Genomic DNA, 17,036 nt, shown 5'->3' with positions numbered 1-17,036 from the left:
CTAAAAGGAGCCCAGGCACCTAAAAGAAATAGCTGGTTCCATATTTGGAGCAGGAAATGTATAAGATGAGCCTGGAACATTCTGAAATTTCAGAAATCCAAGAGAGTAATCAAATAATAGTCAGGAGACAACTTCAGGAGGCTCCTATGAGGCCAAAGATGGAACAATTCAAGAACTATTAAGAACAATTAGTGCAATGGAGTGAAACACATCAAATATGTATGAATCTTTGAGTTTACGATACTAAACAACAACAACAAAACTGTCCTAAATATTTTTGGGGATGCTAGTAAACCAATTCATTATTTTGAAAATTGGGAAATAAAGAATCAAGCACTTAAACTGTCTTTCCTGCATGAACTATACCTCAGCATAATCAAATACTTCAGAAAAGTTTATTTTAATAGATGTATTCCATTTAATTTATATGGATGGAATGGTAAGATTAAAATTTCCTATTTTGCAACCATAATGAATTGATGGATCTAAAACAGGGATCAGCAAACTATAGCCAGCAGGCTGGCCATCTGTTTTTGTAAATAAAGTTTTATTGGAACACAGCCTTCCCCATTTTTTTATGTATTGTCTATGGCTGCTTTCACATTACAAGGACAAAGGTGACTAGTTGCAACAAAGAATGTTATGGCCCATAAGCCTGAAATATTTACTATCTGACCCTTTAAGAAAATTGGTCAACCCCTGATCTAGACCACAAGCATTAATGGCTGCCACATTATAAAATGAGAGACAACGAGGGCATATATCATTCCTAATAGAAGTAAACACTACCACCTATGAAATATTCTTATGAAAAAATTGAACCTGAACCTGATCAAGCCTCTAGATCTAGCTACCAATTTCTAGGAAAGAGAGGATAGAGAAACATGTTAAATGATACCATAGAGATACAATCAGCAAAATTTAATTGTGGGAAATTTTAAAGACAATGACTTATATTTTTCAACAAATAAATTATGAGAAAAAAATAAGAGAGAGAAGGAGAACTCATATATTAATAGGCACTCATATATTAATAGGCACTTAACCAACTGCAACATATTGATCTTATTTGGATCCTGATTCAAAGAAACTGTAATAGAGAGAGAGAGAGAGACAGAGACAGACACACAGACAGAAGGGAAAATTTAAACACTGAGTAAATATTTGTCGATATTAAGGAATTATCATTAGTTTATTTACATGTGATAATATTATTATGATTATATTTAAAAAATATTATCTATGAGAGATACATACTAAATATTTAATGATAAAATGATACTATGTTTGGGCAATTGGGCAGGAGGGGCCAGGGAGTTTGTACAGGTACAAATAAAACCAGACTGACTATATATTGATAATTATCAAGGATAAAGGATACATGGACATTCACTGTGCTATTCTTCCTACTTTTGTATATGTTTAAAATTTTATTTTACATATAATTTTTTTTTTTTGGTGAGGAAGATCAACCCTGAGCTAACATCTGCCAATCCTCCTCTTTATTTTGCTGAGGAAGACTGGTCCTGGACTAACATCCATGCCCATCTTCCTCCACTTTATATGGGACGCCTGCCATAGCACGGCCTGACAAGCGGTGCATTGGTGCGCGCCCGGGATCCAAACCGGCAAACCCCGGGCCGCCACAGTGGAGCGTGCGCACCTAACCACTTGCGCCACCAGGCCGGCCCCTACATATAATTTTTTTATATGTAGGGGGAAATGTCAAATAACCACGTGGGGAGCTCTTTGAAATGACACGTGTCCTCTAATACTCGATTAATCTAGCACAGCCTCCTAAGGGGAACATAGCTCATAGCCCAAAACCCATCTCTCTCTATCCTTCATTGAGATTCACTGCAATAGTGATTGATAGCAATTGATGAGATGGGCTAACTCACTCAGATATACTGAGGCAAAAAGAAATCTGATCTTGAGGGGAAAAATGTAGTGGGGTTATTAGTTTAAGTAAAATAATGCATTTTACTTAATAATACATTCAAAGTGAGAAAATTCCAAGGACCAAGTGAGAATTTAGGGGAAAAGAGATGAGGGACCCTTATCACAGTCATCCTTTCTACTGGGAGAAATTTTCCCTCACCTCTTATTATCATTGTAGGATTCAGTGAAAGCGCTACGGTTTTTTGAGGCAGGTTAAATGGCAAGGCCTCCTCCCATTCTCTCTGTCAGGATGAAGGGGAACTGACGAAGAAGAATGAAGGGTGTGGTTTCTTATCAGAAAAAGGAGAGCTTAAGAGAAGCTTGGATATCATAAGTTAATGTAGAGATGGAGATGTCCAGATTTTATAGCTCATTTAATTTTGGGTGGGCGTTTTCTTTTGGACCATATGAAAAAGAAGGGATAGGCAGGGGACCCTAGGTTTTCTCATAATAGGATGTACAATTTGAGGAAGATAACTACTTGGTTAAGGAGAGCTTGGGTCTAGTTACTCACCCAGAGGGGGCTGCAGCATACCCCCATTCTTCTCACAGTTCCCAATAGGCTGGATTTCAGCAGAGTCAACCAGCCGCCAGAAGTCATTCTTGTTGTCACTACCATCAAGGCGAAGGCGGAGGCGAGCACCTGTCAGTCCAACTACTGTGGCAATACAGGTGGATGTGGTGTTCCTGGGGTCCTGTGCTTCCAATTTCATGCTGATCTTGAACTCGTTGCTTGGAGGTGTGTAGGACTGAGGAGAACAAGCCATGGGGGTTAGGCAGACTAAGAGTAAACAGCATTTTCCGTAGGATGTTAAGAGATGGAACTTGAAAATTTATGCTTTGGACTCAAATTGGTTACAGCTGGGCCAGGGACAACCATTTTGAATTATTCTCTAATACTTAGGAAGGGTTTCATGCAAAAGAAACAATGGAAGGTAAAATGAAGGGGAAAAAATTACTTTCCCCTGAAGTATCAAATATTGACCCACACCAGTAAGAAAAGGACAAGAGTGTCTCAAATGGTTCTTACTTAAATGCTTTCTCATCCTATCTTCCCCAACTCCCTAACCTTCCAGGTATTCATAAAGATTTTTTGTTTTTTTTTTAAAAATCATCCTATTAAACTATATCTTAGGGTCTCTCCATGGAGCATTTCAGTATATTAATTTGTATATCCACCATACAGACTAACTATTGGGGGCTGATTTTTTTCTTATTTTGACATTAACTTATAAGACAATTCATATTTTTAAAACACGTTATAGTTGACATACAATAAACTATACACTTTGGTAAGTCTTAACATATGTATACATCCATGATACCACATACATCATATACACCCTTAAAACCATCACCACAATCAAGATAATGAACATGGACATGCTCCCACGTTTTCTCATGTCCCTTTAGAATCTCACTGTCTAGCACCTTCCTGGACCCCTGTCCACAGGCAAACACTGATCTACTTTCTATCACCGTAGATTGGTTTGCATTCTCTAGTCTTGAATACAATCATAGAGAATATACTTTTTTTTTGTCTAGCTTCTTTCATTCGGCATAATTATTCTGATAGTCATCCATATGGTTGAATGTATCAATAATTCATTTCTTTTGCTTTATTTTTAAAGACTTAATTTTTTTAGAGAAGTTTTAGGTTCACAGCAAAATTTGAGAGGAAGGTACAAAGATTTCCCATACACCCTGCCCCCACATATACCTAGTCTCCCTTATTATCAACATCCCCCACCACAGTGGTATATTTGTTACAATTGATAAACTTACACTGACACATCAAAATCACCCAAAGTCCATAATTTACATGAGGGTTCTCTCTTGGTGCTGTACGTTCTATAGGTTTGGTCAAATGTATAATGATATATATCAATCATTTTAGGATCATAGAAAATAGTTTAACTGCCCTAAAAATCCTCTGTGCTCTGCCTATTCATCCCTCACCCACTCAACCACTGGCAACCACTGATCTTTTACTGTCTCCATAGTTTTGCCTTTTCCAGAACGTAATATAGTTGAAATCAAACAGTATGTAGCCTTTTCAGATTGGCTTCTTTCCCTCAGTAATATGCATTTAAGTTTCCTCCATGTCTTTTCATGGCTTGATAGCTCATTTCTTTTTAGGGCTGAATAATATTCCATTGTCTCACCAAACCACAGTTTATTTATCCATTTGTTTATTGAAGAACATCTTGGTTGCTTCCAAGTTTTAGTTATGAATAAAGCTACAGGTTTTTGTGTAGACATAAGTTTTCAACTCCTTTGGGTAAATATCAAGGAATATGACTGCTGGACTGTACAGTAAGAGTATGTTTAGTTTTGTAAGAAGTCACCAAACTGTCTTACAAAATGGCTGTACCATTTTGCATTCTCACAAGCAATGAATGAGAATTCCTGTTGCGCCACATCCTTGTCTGCATTTGGTGGTGTCAGTGTTCTGGATTTTGGCCATTCTAGTAAGTGTGTAATGGTATCTCATTGTTTTTTTAAATTTGCATTTCTCTGATGACATATGACGTGGAACATCTTTTCATATGGTTTTTTGTCACCTGCATATCTTCTTTGGTGAGGTGTCTGTTAAGATCTTTGGCTCATTTTTTAATCAAGTTGTTTATTTTCTTATTGTTGAGTTTTTCATGTTCTTTGTAGTATATTCTGGAAAACAATCCTCTATCAGATGTGTCTTTTGCAGGTATTTTCTCCCAATCTGTGGCTTGTCTTCTCATTCTCTTGACAGTGTCTTTCACAAAGCAGGTTTTAATTTTAATGAAGTCCAGCTTATCAATTATTTCTTTCAAGGATCGTGCCTTTGGTGTTTTATCTAAAAAGCCATCGCCATGGCCAAGGTTTTCTCCTATGTTATCTTTTAGGGGTTTTATAGTTTTGAGTTTTGCATTTAGGGCTGTAGTCTACTTTGAGTTAACTTTTGTGAATGGTGTAAGGTCTGTGTCTAGATTCCTTTTCTTACATGTGGCTGTCCAGTTGTTTCAGAACCATTTGTTGAAAAGACTGTCTTTGCTCCTTGGTCAAAGATCAGTTGACTATATTTACATGGGACTATTTCTGGGCTCCCTATTCTATTCCACTGATCTATCTGTCTCTTCCTTTGTCAATACCACACTGTATTGATTACTGTAGCTTTACAGTAAGTCTTAAAGTTGGGGAGTGTTAGTCCTTGACTTTGTTCTTCTCCTTCAATATTATGTTGGCTATTCTAGATCTTTTGCTTCTCTGTATAAACTTTAGAATCAGTTTGTCAATATCCACAAAATAACTTGCTGGAATTTTGATTAGGCATTGACTCTTGCATTGAATCTATAAATGAAGTTGGGAATCTTGACAATATTGAGCCTTCCTATTCTTGAACACAGACTATCCATTTTTTTTAGTTCTTCTTTGATTTCATTCACCAGAGTTTTGCAGTTTTCCTTATGCAAATCTTGTACACGTTTTGTTAGACTTATACCTAAGTATTTCATTTTTGGAGGTGCTAATGTAAATGGTATTGTATTTTTAATTTCAAATTTCACTTGTTCATTGCTGGTATACAGGAAAGTGATTGGATTTGTATATTAATCCTGTATTAGTCTAGGAGTTTTTTCCTCATTTCTTTCAGATTTTCTATATAGACAATCATGTCATCTGCAAACAATGCGAGTTTTATTTTTCCCTTCCCAATCTGTATATCTTTTATTTCCTTTTCTTGTCTTATTGCAATATCTAGGACTTCTAGTATGATGCTGAAAAGGAGTGGTGAGAGGGGACATTGTTGCCTTGTTCCTGATCTTAGTGGGAAAGCTTCTAGTTTCCCACCATTAAATATGATGTTGGTTATATGTTTTTTGTAGATATTATCACTCAGCATAACTATTCTGATATTCACTCATATTGCTGAACATATTAATAATTTATCTCTTTTTATTGCTGAGCAGTATATCATGCTGATGAACATATGGAGTGTTTCCGGTTTTTAATTATTACAAATAAACCTTCTATGAACATCCACATATAAATCTTTGTACGGAAATATACTTTCTTTTCTCTTGGGCAAATATCTAAAAGTGGAATGGGTGGATCATATGGTAGATATTTGTTTAACTCACACACCAGAAAATTTACCTTTTTTCAGTGTATAATTCAGTGGTTTTTAGTATATTCAGAGTAGTGTACAAACATCACTCCATCTAAATTTAGAACATTTGCATTCTCCCCCTAAAATAAACCCCATACCCATTAGCAGTCTCTTCCCAATATCCCCTCAGTCCAGTCCCCAGAAACCATTAATCTACTTTCTGTTTCTATGGATTTGCCTATTCTGGAGATTTAATATAAATGGAATTATACAATATGTGAGTGATTGCTTTCTTCACTTAGCATAATGTTTTCAAGGTTAATCTATGTTGTAGTGTATATCAGTACTTTATTCATATTCATTACTGAATAATATCCCATCGTATGGATATACTACATTTTGCTTGTCCACTCATCAGCTGATGGACATTTAGGTTGCTTCCTCTTTTTGGTTATTATGTATAATGATGCCATGAAAATTTGTGTATAAGTTTTAGTATGGTCATATATTTTCATTTCTCTTGGGCTTATACCTAGGAGTGAGACTGCTGGGTCATGTGTTAATTTTATGTTTAACATTTTGAATAACTTTCAAACTGTTTCCTAAAGTTGCTACAGCATTTTACAATCTCACTAGTAATGTATGAGAGTTCCAATTTCTCCACGTTCTCACCAACACTTGTTATTGTCTGCCTTTTTGATTTTAGCTATCCTAGTAGATGTAAAGTGGTATCTCACTGCAGTTTTGATTTGCATTTCCCTAAAGACTAACGACGTTAAGCATCTTTTACGTGCTTATTGGCGGCATGTATATATTTAGAGAAATATCTATTCAAATTCTTTGCCCACTTAAAAATTAGGTTATTCGTCTTAACTGTTGAATTGTGAAAGTTCTCCACATCTTCTGGATACAAGTCCCTTATCGGATACATCATTTGCAAATATTTTCTTCCATTGTGTGGGTTGTATTTTCACTTTCTTGATAGTGTCTTTGGAAGAACAAAAGCTTTTAATTTTGATGAAGTCCAATCTATCTCGTTTTTCTTCTGTTGTTTGTGCTTTTGGTGCCATTTCTAAGAAACCACTGCCTAATCCAAGGTCATGCAGATTTACTCCTATGTTTTCTTCTAAGAGTTTTATAGTTTTAGCTCTTACATTTAGGATTATCATTCACTTGGAGTTAATTTTCGTATATGGTGTCGAGGAAGGGTCCAACTTCATTCTTTAGTATGTGGATATTCAGTTATCCCTGCATCAGTTGTTGAAAATCTCACTGAACTGTTTTGGCATCCTTGTCCAAAATCAATTGAGCACAAATGTATGAGTTTATTTCTGGATGCTCAAATCTAATCCGCTGATCTATATATATATATATATTTATGCCAGTACCACAATGTCTTGAGTGCTGTAGCTTTGTAGTAACTGTTGAAATCAGGAAATGTGAATCCCCTAACTTTGTTGTCCTTTTCCAAGATTGTTTTGGTTACTCTGAGTCCCTTAGGATCAACTTGTCAATTTCCACAAAATAGCTGGAATTTCAATAGGAATTACATCAAATCAACAGATCAATTTGGAGAGTACTACTGACAGCTACGGGATTTGCCAACATTTTCTCTAAGTTTATGGCTTCTATTTCCATTCTCTTACCAGTGTCTTTTGAAGAACAGAAGTTCTAAATTTTGACAAAGTCCATTTTATAACTTTTTTATAATGGATCATGCTTTTGTTAAGGTATTTTCCAAAATTTTTTTTCTTTTCTTTTTTTTTTTTGTGAGGAAGATTGGCCCTGAGCTAACATCCATTGCCAATCTTCCTCTTTTTGCTTGAGGAAGATTGTCCCTGAGCTAACATCTGTGCCAGTCTTCCTCTATTTTGTATATGGGATGCTGCCACAGCATGGCTTGATGAGCAATGTGAGGTCTGTGCCCAGGATCTGAACCTGCGAACCCCGGGTTGCTGAAGTGGAGCACATGAACTTAATCGCTACACCACTGGGCTGGCCCCTAAAGTTTTTTTTTTAATATAAGTTTTGCACATTTGTTAGTTTATTCCTAAATATTAATTCTTTGCTGCTATTGTAAATGGGAATTTCTCTTCCATTATATCTTCTATTGAGTTACTTTTAACCATTGAGTACAATGCTGGCTTTAGTACTGAGGTATAAATATTTTTTTGAAGTCAAGGATGTATCATGCAATTCCTAGGGGTTTTTCTGTTTTTTGTTTTTTGCTCAGTAATGTGTTGAAGTTTTTCTTCCAAACTACTTTCCAAAATAATTGAACCATTTTACATTTTCACCAGTAGTTTATGAAAGTTCCATTTACTCCACATCCTTGCCACTGTTAAGTGTAGTCAGTCTTTTTTATCAGAGACATTTAAATAAATGTATAGAGGTATCTCATTATGACTTTACTTTGTATTTCCCTACTGAAATAATGCTGACCATCAATTTATGTACTTATGTGCCACCCACATATTTTCTTTGGTGTTTGTTCTAATCTTTCAATCTGGATCCCTTTTCTTTTTCTGACCTGGTCATATCGGTAGTACAATAGTTCTCTCTATCCGAGGGGGACACGTCCCAAGACCCCCAGTGGATGCCTGAAACCATGAATATTACCAAACTCTATATATACTATGTTTTTTCCTATATATACATACATATGATAAAGTTTATAAATTAGGCACAGCAAGAAATTAACAACAATAACTTCTCTTTGGCATATCCAAATTGCCAGCATCACTACTCTTGTACTTTGGGGCCAGTATTAAGTAAAACACAATCACTGCCACACTGTGACAGTTGATCTGATAACCCAGGCAGCTGCTAAGTGACTAACGGGCAGGTACTGTACACAGTGCAGATACGCTGGACAAAAGGATGAGTCATGTCCTGGGCAGGATGGCGCAGGATGGTGCAAGATTTCATCACGTTACTCGGAATGATGTGCAATTTAAAACTTATGAATTGTTTATTTCTGGAATTTTCCATTTAAAAACCTCTGGGCCGGGTGGATGGTGTATCGGTTAAGTGCACGCGCTCCACTGCTGGCGGCCCAGGGTTCACAGGTTCGGATCCCGGGCGTGCACCAACACACCACTTGTCAAGTCATGCTGTGGCAGCGTCCCATATAAAGTGGAGGAAGATGGGCACGGATGTTAACCCAGGGCCAGTCTTCCTCAGCAAAAAGAGGAGGATTGGTAGATGTTAGCTCAGGGCTGATCTTCCTCCCCAAAAAAAAAAAAGGAAAAAGAAAGTAAAACCTCTAATAAGGGGGAACTACTGTACAATGTTGAAAAGTAGTAGCAAGAGCAGACATCCTTGTCTTGTTCCTGACCTTAAGGAGAAAGCATTTAGTCTTTTACCATTAAGTATAATGTCACCTGTAGATTTTTCATAGATGCCCTTTACGGTTTAGGATTTAGGAAATTCCCTTCTATTTCTTGTTTGTTGAGTTTTTATTAGTAATGGACATTGGATTTTGTCAAATGCTTTTTCTGCACCTATTGTGATCATATTTTTCCTTTGTTAGTATGTTCATATGGTGAATTACACTGATTGAGTTTTGAATGTTGAATCAACCTTGCATTCTTGGAATTAAACCCCACTTAGTCATGATGAATTATTTTTACATATTGTTGGATTTGATTTCCTAAAATTTTGTTTATAATTTTTACATGTATTTTCACATGGCATGTTGCTTTGTAGTTTTCTTTTCTTTCAATGTCTTTGCCTGGTTTTGGTATCACAGTAATGCTTGCCTCATAGAGTGAGCTGGAAGGTACCACATTTTCATAAACTTTCTGGAAGAGTCTGTGTAGAACCTGCATTATTTTTTCCTTAAATGTTAGGAACAATTCACCAGTGAAGTCATCTAGGTCTGGAATTTTCTTTGTGGGAAAGTTTTTAACTATAAATTCAACTTCTGTAACAGAAATAGCGCTATTCAGAGTTTCTATCTTCTTGAGCAAGCTTTGGTAATTTGTGTCATTCATGAAAATTATCCATGTCATCTAAGTTGTCAAATTTAAAGGCATAAATTTGTTCACAATACTCCTTCATTATCCTTTTAATATCTGTAGAATCAATAGTGATGTTACCTCTTTCAGTTCTGACATTAGTAATGCATGTTTTTTCTCTATTCTTGATTAATCTGGCTAGAGGTTTTTCACTTTTACTGATCTTTGCAAAGAACCAGCTTTTGGTTTCAAAAGGAGATTTTCTCTACTATTTTTCTGTTTTTTATTTCATTGATTTATGCTGTAGTCTTGATTTATGCTCTGTTTTCTTTCCTCTGCTTACTTTGGGGTTAACTTGCTCCTTTTTTCCTAGTTTTTTAAAGTAGAAGCTGAGGTCAGTAATGAAACTTTTTTTCTTTTCTAATATAGGTATTTAGTGCTATAAATTTCCCCCTAAGCACTGCCTTAGCAGCATATCACAAATTCTGGAATGTTCTGCTTTCATTTCCATTTAGCTGAAAACACTTTCTGATGTCCCTAAATACCACCATGGGTATTTAAAAATGTGTTACTTAGTTTTCAAATATTTGGAGATTTTTCAGATAACTTTCTGCTATTGATTTTTTTTTTTTTGTGAGGAAGACTAGCCCTGAGCTAACATCCGATGCCAATCCTCCCCATTTTTCTTGAGGAAGAGTGGCCCTGAGCTAACACCTGTGCCCATCTTCCTCCACTTTGTATGGGATGCCCCTACAGCATGGCTTAACAAGCAGTGAGTCGGTGTGCATCCGGGATCTGAACCTGCAAACCCCGGGCTGCTGAAGCAGAGCGCGCACACTTAATCGCTGGTGCTGCCAGGCCAGCCCACTGCTATTGATTTTTAATTTAATGCCAATATATTAGAGAACATCCTTTGTACCACTTAAATCTTTTTAAATTTTTAAGTCATATTTTATGGTCTAACTTGGTAAATGTTCTGTATGCATGTGAAAAGAATGTATATTCTGCTGTTGTTGGAGAGTGTCAATTAGGTCAAGTTGGTTGATAGTGTTGTTCAAGTCGACTATATACTTGCTGATTTTCTGTCTACTTGTTCTTTAATCACAGAAAGGAACATTAAAAGTCTGACTATAGATAAATGTTAGATTTATTTATTTCTCCTTACTGTTTTATCATTTTTTGCTTCATGTAAGGATTGTCTGACCCCTTATCATGATGAAATTACTTTTTACTCCTGGTAATATTCTTTGTGCTGAAACATACTTTGATATTAAGATAGCCACTTCAGCTTTATTACGGCTACTGTTAGCATGGTATACCATTTTCCATTTTTTTACTTTCAACCTATTTGTTTCTTTATATTTAAAGTGTAATTTCTTGCAGGCACTATATAATTGAGTCTTGCCTTTTATCCAATGTCACAATCTCAGCCTTTTAATTGGGGTTTTTAGACCGTTGATAATTAATTTAATTATTGATATGGCTGGATTTAAAATTTTTTTTAAAATAATTTTATTTATTTATTTTTCCCCCAAAGCCCCAGTAGATAGTTGTATGTCATAGCTGCACATCCTTCTAGTTGCTGTATGTGGGATGCAGCCTCAGCATGGCTGGATAAGCGGTGCGTCAGTGCACGCCCGGGATCCAAACCCGGGCCGCCAGTAGCGGAGCGCGTGCACTTAACCGCTAAGCCACGGGGCCGGCCCATGATATGGCTGGATTTAAAACTACTATCTTGCTGTTTGTTTTCTATTATTTTAGTAATTGAGGTTTATAGTAAACATATTTAACTTATCAGTCTATCTTCAAGTAATATTATACTACTTCATGTATAAGAATCTCACACAAGTATACTTAAGATTTCTCCCTCCTCGCCTTTATGCTATTGTTATCATACATTTTTTACTTTGAAACATCTGTTATCACCTCTACAATGCGATATTATTATTATTATTGTTTACACAATTATCTTTTATAGAGATTTAAATAATAAGAAAAAACATTTTACGTATTTAACCTTATAATTACAATTTCCAGTGACTTTCATTCCTTTGTGTAGATTTGTAATTCCATCTGGTATCATTTTCTTTTCTTTTTTTTTTTAAATATATGGTTGATTTTTTTTTTTTTTTTTTTTTTGGTGAGGAAGATTGGCCCTGAGCTAACATCTGTGCTCATCTTCCTCCATTTTGTATGTGGGACACCTCCACAGCATGGCCCAACAAGCAGTGCACTGGTCCATGCCCAGGATTCAAACCTGCGAACGCTGGGCCACCAAAGCGGAGCATGCGAACTTAAATACTATGCCACCAGGCCAGCCCCTGGTATCATTTTCCTTCTGCTAGATGGACCTCCTTTAACATTTCTTGTAGTGAGTCTGCTGGTGATAATTCCTTCAGCTTTTATATGTCTGAAAATATCTTCATTTTTCTTTCATTTTTGGAAGATCTTTTTGCTGGGTACAGAATTCTAGGTTCACAGTTTTTCCTTTTGGTACTTTAAAGACGTTACTCAACTTTCTTCCTGTTTGCATTGTTTCTGACAAGAAAACATAATGTCATTCTTATCTTAGTTTCCCTGTATGTAAAATGTCTTTTTTCTCTGGCTGCTTTTAAGATGTTCTCTATCACTAGTTTTTTTGTCTTTTTTTGCTGAGGAAGATTTGCCCTGAGCTAACATCCATTGCCAATCTTCCTCTTTGTTTTGCTTGAGGAAGACTGTCTCTGAGCTAACATCTATGATAATCTTCCTCTATTTTGTATGTTGGTCGCCACCACAACATGACTGATGAGTGGTGTAGGTCCACGCCTGGGATCCGAACCTGTGAACCCAGGCCATTGAAGCAGAGCACACCAAACTTAACCACTATGCCACAGGACTAGCCCCCCTCTATCACTAGTTTTGAGCATTTATGATATGCCTTAGTGTAGTTTTCTTCTTGTTTCTGTTTTTTTGGATTCATTGAGCTTCTTAGATCTGTAGATTTATAGTTTTCCTCAATTTTGCAGTTTTTAGAAATTAAATCTTCAAATATTTTTTCTGTCCCTCATCTCTGTAGAGGTTCTGAGTCTATTCAATCGACTGGTTATTCTCCTCATTATTGGTTACATTTTCCTGCCTCTTTACATGCCTGGTAATCTCTGACTGGATACCAGACATTGTGAATTTTACCTGTTGGGTGCTGGATATTTTTGCATTCCCTTCTTGTGCTTGGTTCCTAGATGTAGTTGTTACTTGAAATTAGTCTGATCATTTTGAGTCTTACTTTTATGATTTGTTAGGCAGGTCCAAAGCAGTGCTCATTCTAAGGTTAATTATTTCCCACTACTGAGCAAGAACTTCCTGAGTATTTCACCTGATGCCACATGAATTAGGAGATTTTCCAGTCTAGATGATGGGATCAGACACTATTCCCAACCCTGTGTGAGTGCCAGGCTCTATTCTTTTTAATTCTTTTAGATGCTTTTTCCCTTGGCTTTGGGTAGTTCCCTCACATGCATACAGTGAACAATAGTACTTTGCTGAATACCTGAAGGAGGTTTTCTGCAAATCTCTGTGGTTTTCCTTCTGTGCAGCTCTCTCTTCTCTGGCACTCTGTCCTGCAAAATCTAGCCACCTTGGTTTCCCTGGACTCTCAGCTCGACATCCTCAAATTAGAGAGTCTGCTGGGTTCCATCTGGGTTCTTCTTCTCAAAACTCTCTTAAGGCAGTAAGCTGGGAAATCATAAGGGGCTCAACTCATTTGTTTTCCATCTCTCAGAGATCACTGTGCTTGGTTGCCTGATCTTCGGTAACTTGAAAACCATTGTTTAACATACTTTATCTTTTTTTTAATCATTTCAGGTGGGGTGTAAATTTAATACTTATTATTTCAAATGAGCAGAAGTCCTGAATTTGTACTTTTATTTAGAGTACAGACAAAATTCAAACTCAAAGTGAAATGTTGACAGTTTTAGGAAATAACCATTGAATACTAAAGGAAGGGAGATGTAAATAACTTCCTGATGTTTAGCTCTGTTGAGTAGCAGTATACTTCTTTGCTTACCAGCCTTATCATGTACTGATATAGTCAACATCATCTGTGTATTGTGTGGAGCACTTAATCCTAAGTGGGAAGCTCTGAATGACCTCTAATGAGCTCCTAAAACACTCCCGGACAGTGGGACTCAGTGCCAGTATTCTTATGAAAAGATAAGATTGTGGCAAGGGTGTTGAGTACAAAGGAACAAATACTGCTCCACTTCTAAGAACTGTCTAAGGGCTATAACTCTGTTTCCTATCTGTCTGAATTACGAGCTACAGTAAAAACTAGCTATCGTTTTCAGTAACACAGAATATTCTCAAGGAGGTGAAGAAGAAGCAAAAGGTGTTACTTGGGATGAAGTTGGGGAGAATGTCTGCTGTTAAAACTCATAGTGAGTCTTGAGTTGTATTCTTCCCATATAAGTTTATTCTGGTGCCTTCAGGTGAGAAGCCCAAGGGCTCTGACCTCGCGTTTTGCTTGTCTAAAGACCAGAAAAAAACTACTTGCCTCCCACCTACTAAATGTTGAGAATCAATTACCTGCTTGAAGCAATGGACAGGTGCTGGGACTGAACATGTTTCTTTTAGGTATTTGTCCCAGGTAAAATGACCTGTAAAGGAAACAGAAATCTCTATCACAGTCAACTTCCTAAAAAATTCTTTCAGGATGCAATCTACACCAATCATTAGGCTATTTTCAGACTGGTTTGGATCATAAGAAAACTTATTTTTCCCTGTTTGTGCTCAAAGGAGTATTAGGGGGAGAAATCTAGGTGATCTGAGTGGATCATTTTAGATCAGTGTTTTTTAATCATGGTCTAAAGATGACCTGAGGTGTTTTTCATGTTAGTCCCTAAGGTGATCCAAAATGCCAGAGCAAGATATACCAGTGTCTCAAAGAAGTACCCAGGTAGCTCATGGAAAACAGAACAGAAGAGGTAGAAAGTGGGTAAGGAGATTCCTTCTGGCAACCTTACTCCTGGAAAGGTCCCTTAATGCCATCAAACGATAGCTTTTAACACCCAGTATGGTTGGATCCCACCATCTCAGCTCAAAAAAGAATGAAGGAAAGGCTATCTAGAGACATGGAGTAAGAGGATTTGAGGGCAGAAAAAGTCAGAATGAGTGAGATTATATTTGAACTCTCACTCTAAAAACTGGTTCTCTTTCACCCACCCCTACCCCACTCCCAGCCCTGCCATTGTTGCATTGCGCTGAGGTGCAAAATGACAAAGATTTGGTAATTTAGAGAAAAGTAGGTCCTGGATAGCATTTCTGATGATAGTAACCAAAAATAAGCTGGAGAATCTACAGACTCTTTTAGCCTCTTGAAGTGGCCTTAGAGCTACTCAAAGTTTGAGGAACACTGCCCTAGAAAAGCAATCTTTTTTTTTTTTTTTTGAAGAAGATCGCCCCTGAGCTAACATCTGCCAATCCTCCTCTTTTTGCTGAGAAAGACTGGCCCTGGGCTAACATCCATGCCCATCTTCCTCCACTTTATATGGGATGCCACCACAGCATGGCTTGCCAAGCGGTGCGTCAGTGTGTTCCCGGGATCCGAACCGGGGAACCCCGGGCCGCTGCAGCGAAGCGCGCGCACTTAACCGCTTGCGCCACTGGGTCGGCCCCTAGAAAAACAATCTTTAAGGTGACATTATGCTGGGGCCAGGGAAAACATTTTAAAGGACATATCTTATTGGACCACAAAAGATTACCAGGTTCTTTATTAAAGGTTAAACCAATTACCAATCTCTCCCTAATACCCACCTAGAGGTGACCCCATGATGGAGCAGGGAAGGTCCCAGAGACTCTCACAAGCTAAAACATTGTAGCAAACCAGCATTTCTTGAAGTTTCCTCTGTGGTGGAGCAGCACAGGGCCCCTTTGGGCCATGCAAAAAGCACTAGATGCTGGGAATAAAAATGAGTCACTGAATGATGAAATCTAAATCACTTCAAAGATGATGCCAAGACTTTACACTCTATTGACTTTACAGCTTCTGTGTTAAAACTGGTCTCTTTCCCACCATCCTCAACCAAGCCAAATAGATCCGGCCAGAAATCACAGTCAGTAGGCCATTTCATGACTGGCCAATGATTAATCATCTTGAATAGACAGTTAGTCCATAGGGTAAATGAGATGGATATTTCTTTGAGTCAAGATTTAAAGAGCTCATCAGAATTTAATAGTTTGTTCTTAGCTGAGATGGCCCTGAATACTGAATACATTTCATCACTATTCGCTCTTAGAAAAAGGAAACATTACAAATTATTATTCCATTCTTATAAATAAAGGATTAAGTCAAATAATAAGTCTTGGATTTGACTAGACTGCAACTCTTGAACTCTAGCATCTGTAGCAGCACTGTTTACTAAAACTTTCTGCGATGACAGAAATGTTTTGTATCTGTGTTGTCCAGTAAGGTAGCCACTAGCCACATGTAACTACTGAACACTTGAAATGTGACTGGTATGAGGAATTAAAATTAAAATTTTATTTAATTTTAATTATTTTAAATTGAAATACCTATATGTGGCTAACGGCTACTTATTAGGCAGTTCAGGTCTGGAGGTTTGGTCAGTCCTAGGTAACTGCTTGTATTAGCTTGAGTTCTGACCACAAGCACCCAAGAGACTTTGGTTTTAAGAATTACTGTAAAATCAGGGGTACTGAAATAATTAGGATATTAATTACAGTTCTCTATTACACATATAAATTATGATAATCAATCCCTGTTATACAGGCAAGAAACCTCACATCTTCCTTCATTTAAGGAACACCTTATTACTAACTGAATGAAAAGGAATCTCTTTGTTAGAAGCAGTTCACCCATTGTGAGGGTTGACTGACTTGAACCATATCTAGATTAGTATTTTTCTTAAATTTGACTGCTTAGGCTATCTAAGGCTTAGTCCCTTATTATCAGGTGAAGTGCAAAATAAGTTAATTCTGAGCACCTAATGTAATGCCCATAATGGAGCCAAACATCATGTCTACTGTATCTCCAAGCACTAAAATAACCCCCC

At 37.1% G+C, this 17,036-nt stretch overlaps 1 protein-coding gene across 14 annotated transcripts in view; it reads right to left on the bottom strand.

Moving 5' to 3' along the window:
• SCMH1 (Scm polycomb group protein homolog 1) overlaps positions 1-17,036 on the bottom strand; it is a 217,333-nt gene that overhangs the window by 134,852 nt on the left and 65,445 nt on the right. For 11 of the 14 annotated variants that reach the window (XR_015555782.1, XM_087446160.1, XM_087446171.1 and 8 more), the window contains 2 exons: positions 14,551-14,621; positions 2,456-2,690 (listed from right to left, as the gene is read on the bottom strand). Coding sequence is in view for 13 of the 14 variants with exons in the window: in XM_087446160.1 (XP_087302286.1) it covers positions 2,456-2,690; positions 14,551-14,621 (306 nt within the window). In the remaining variant the exon portion in view is untranslated. Of the gene's footprint in view, positions 1-2,455; positions 2,691-14,550; positions 14,622-15,777; positions 15,921-17,036 lie in introns of all 14 variants that reach the window. The other 3 variants (XM_087446164.1, XM_014784216.2, XM_087446168.1) reach the window with 2 other exon arrangements.

Source organism: Ceratotherium simum, chromosome 22 (genome assembly GCF_057802395.1).
Source record: "Ceratotherium simum simum isolate JZ-2026a chromosome 22, ASM5780239v1, whole genome shotgun sequence".
Lineage (NCBI taxonomy): Eukaryota > Metazoa > Chordata > Mammalia > Perissodactyla > Rhinocerotidae > Ceratotherium > Ceratotherium simum.
The sequence above is the reverse complement of the archived record's forward strand: the minus strand, read 5'-3'. Positions and strand labels throughout refer to the sequence as shown.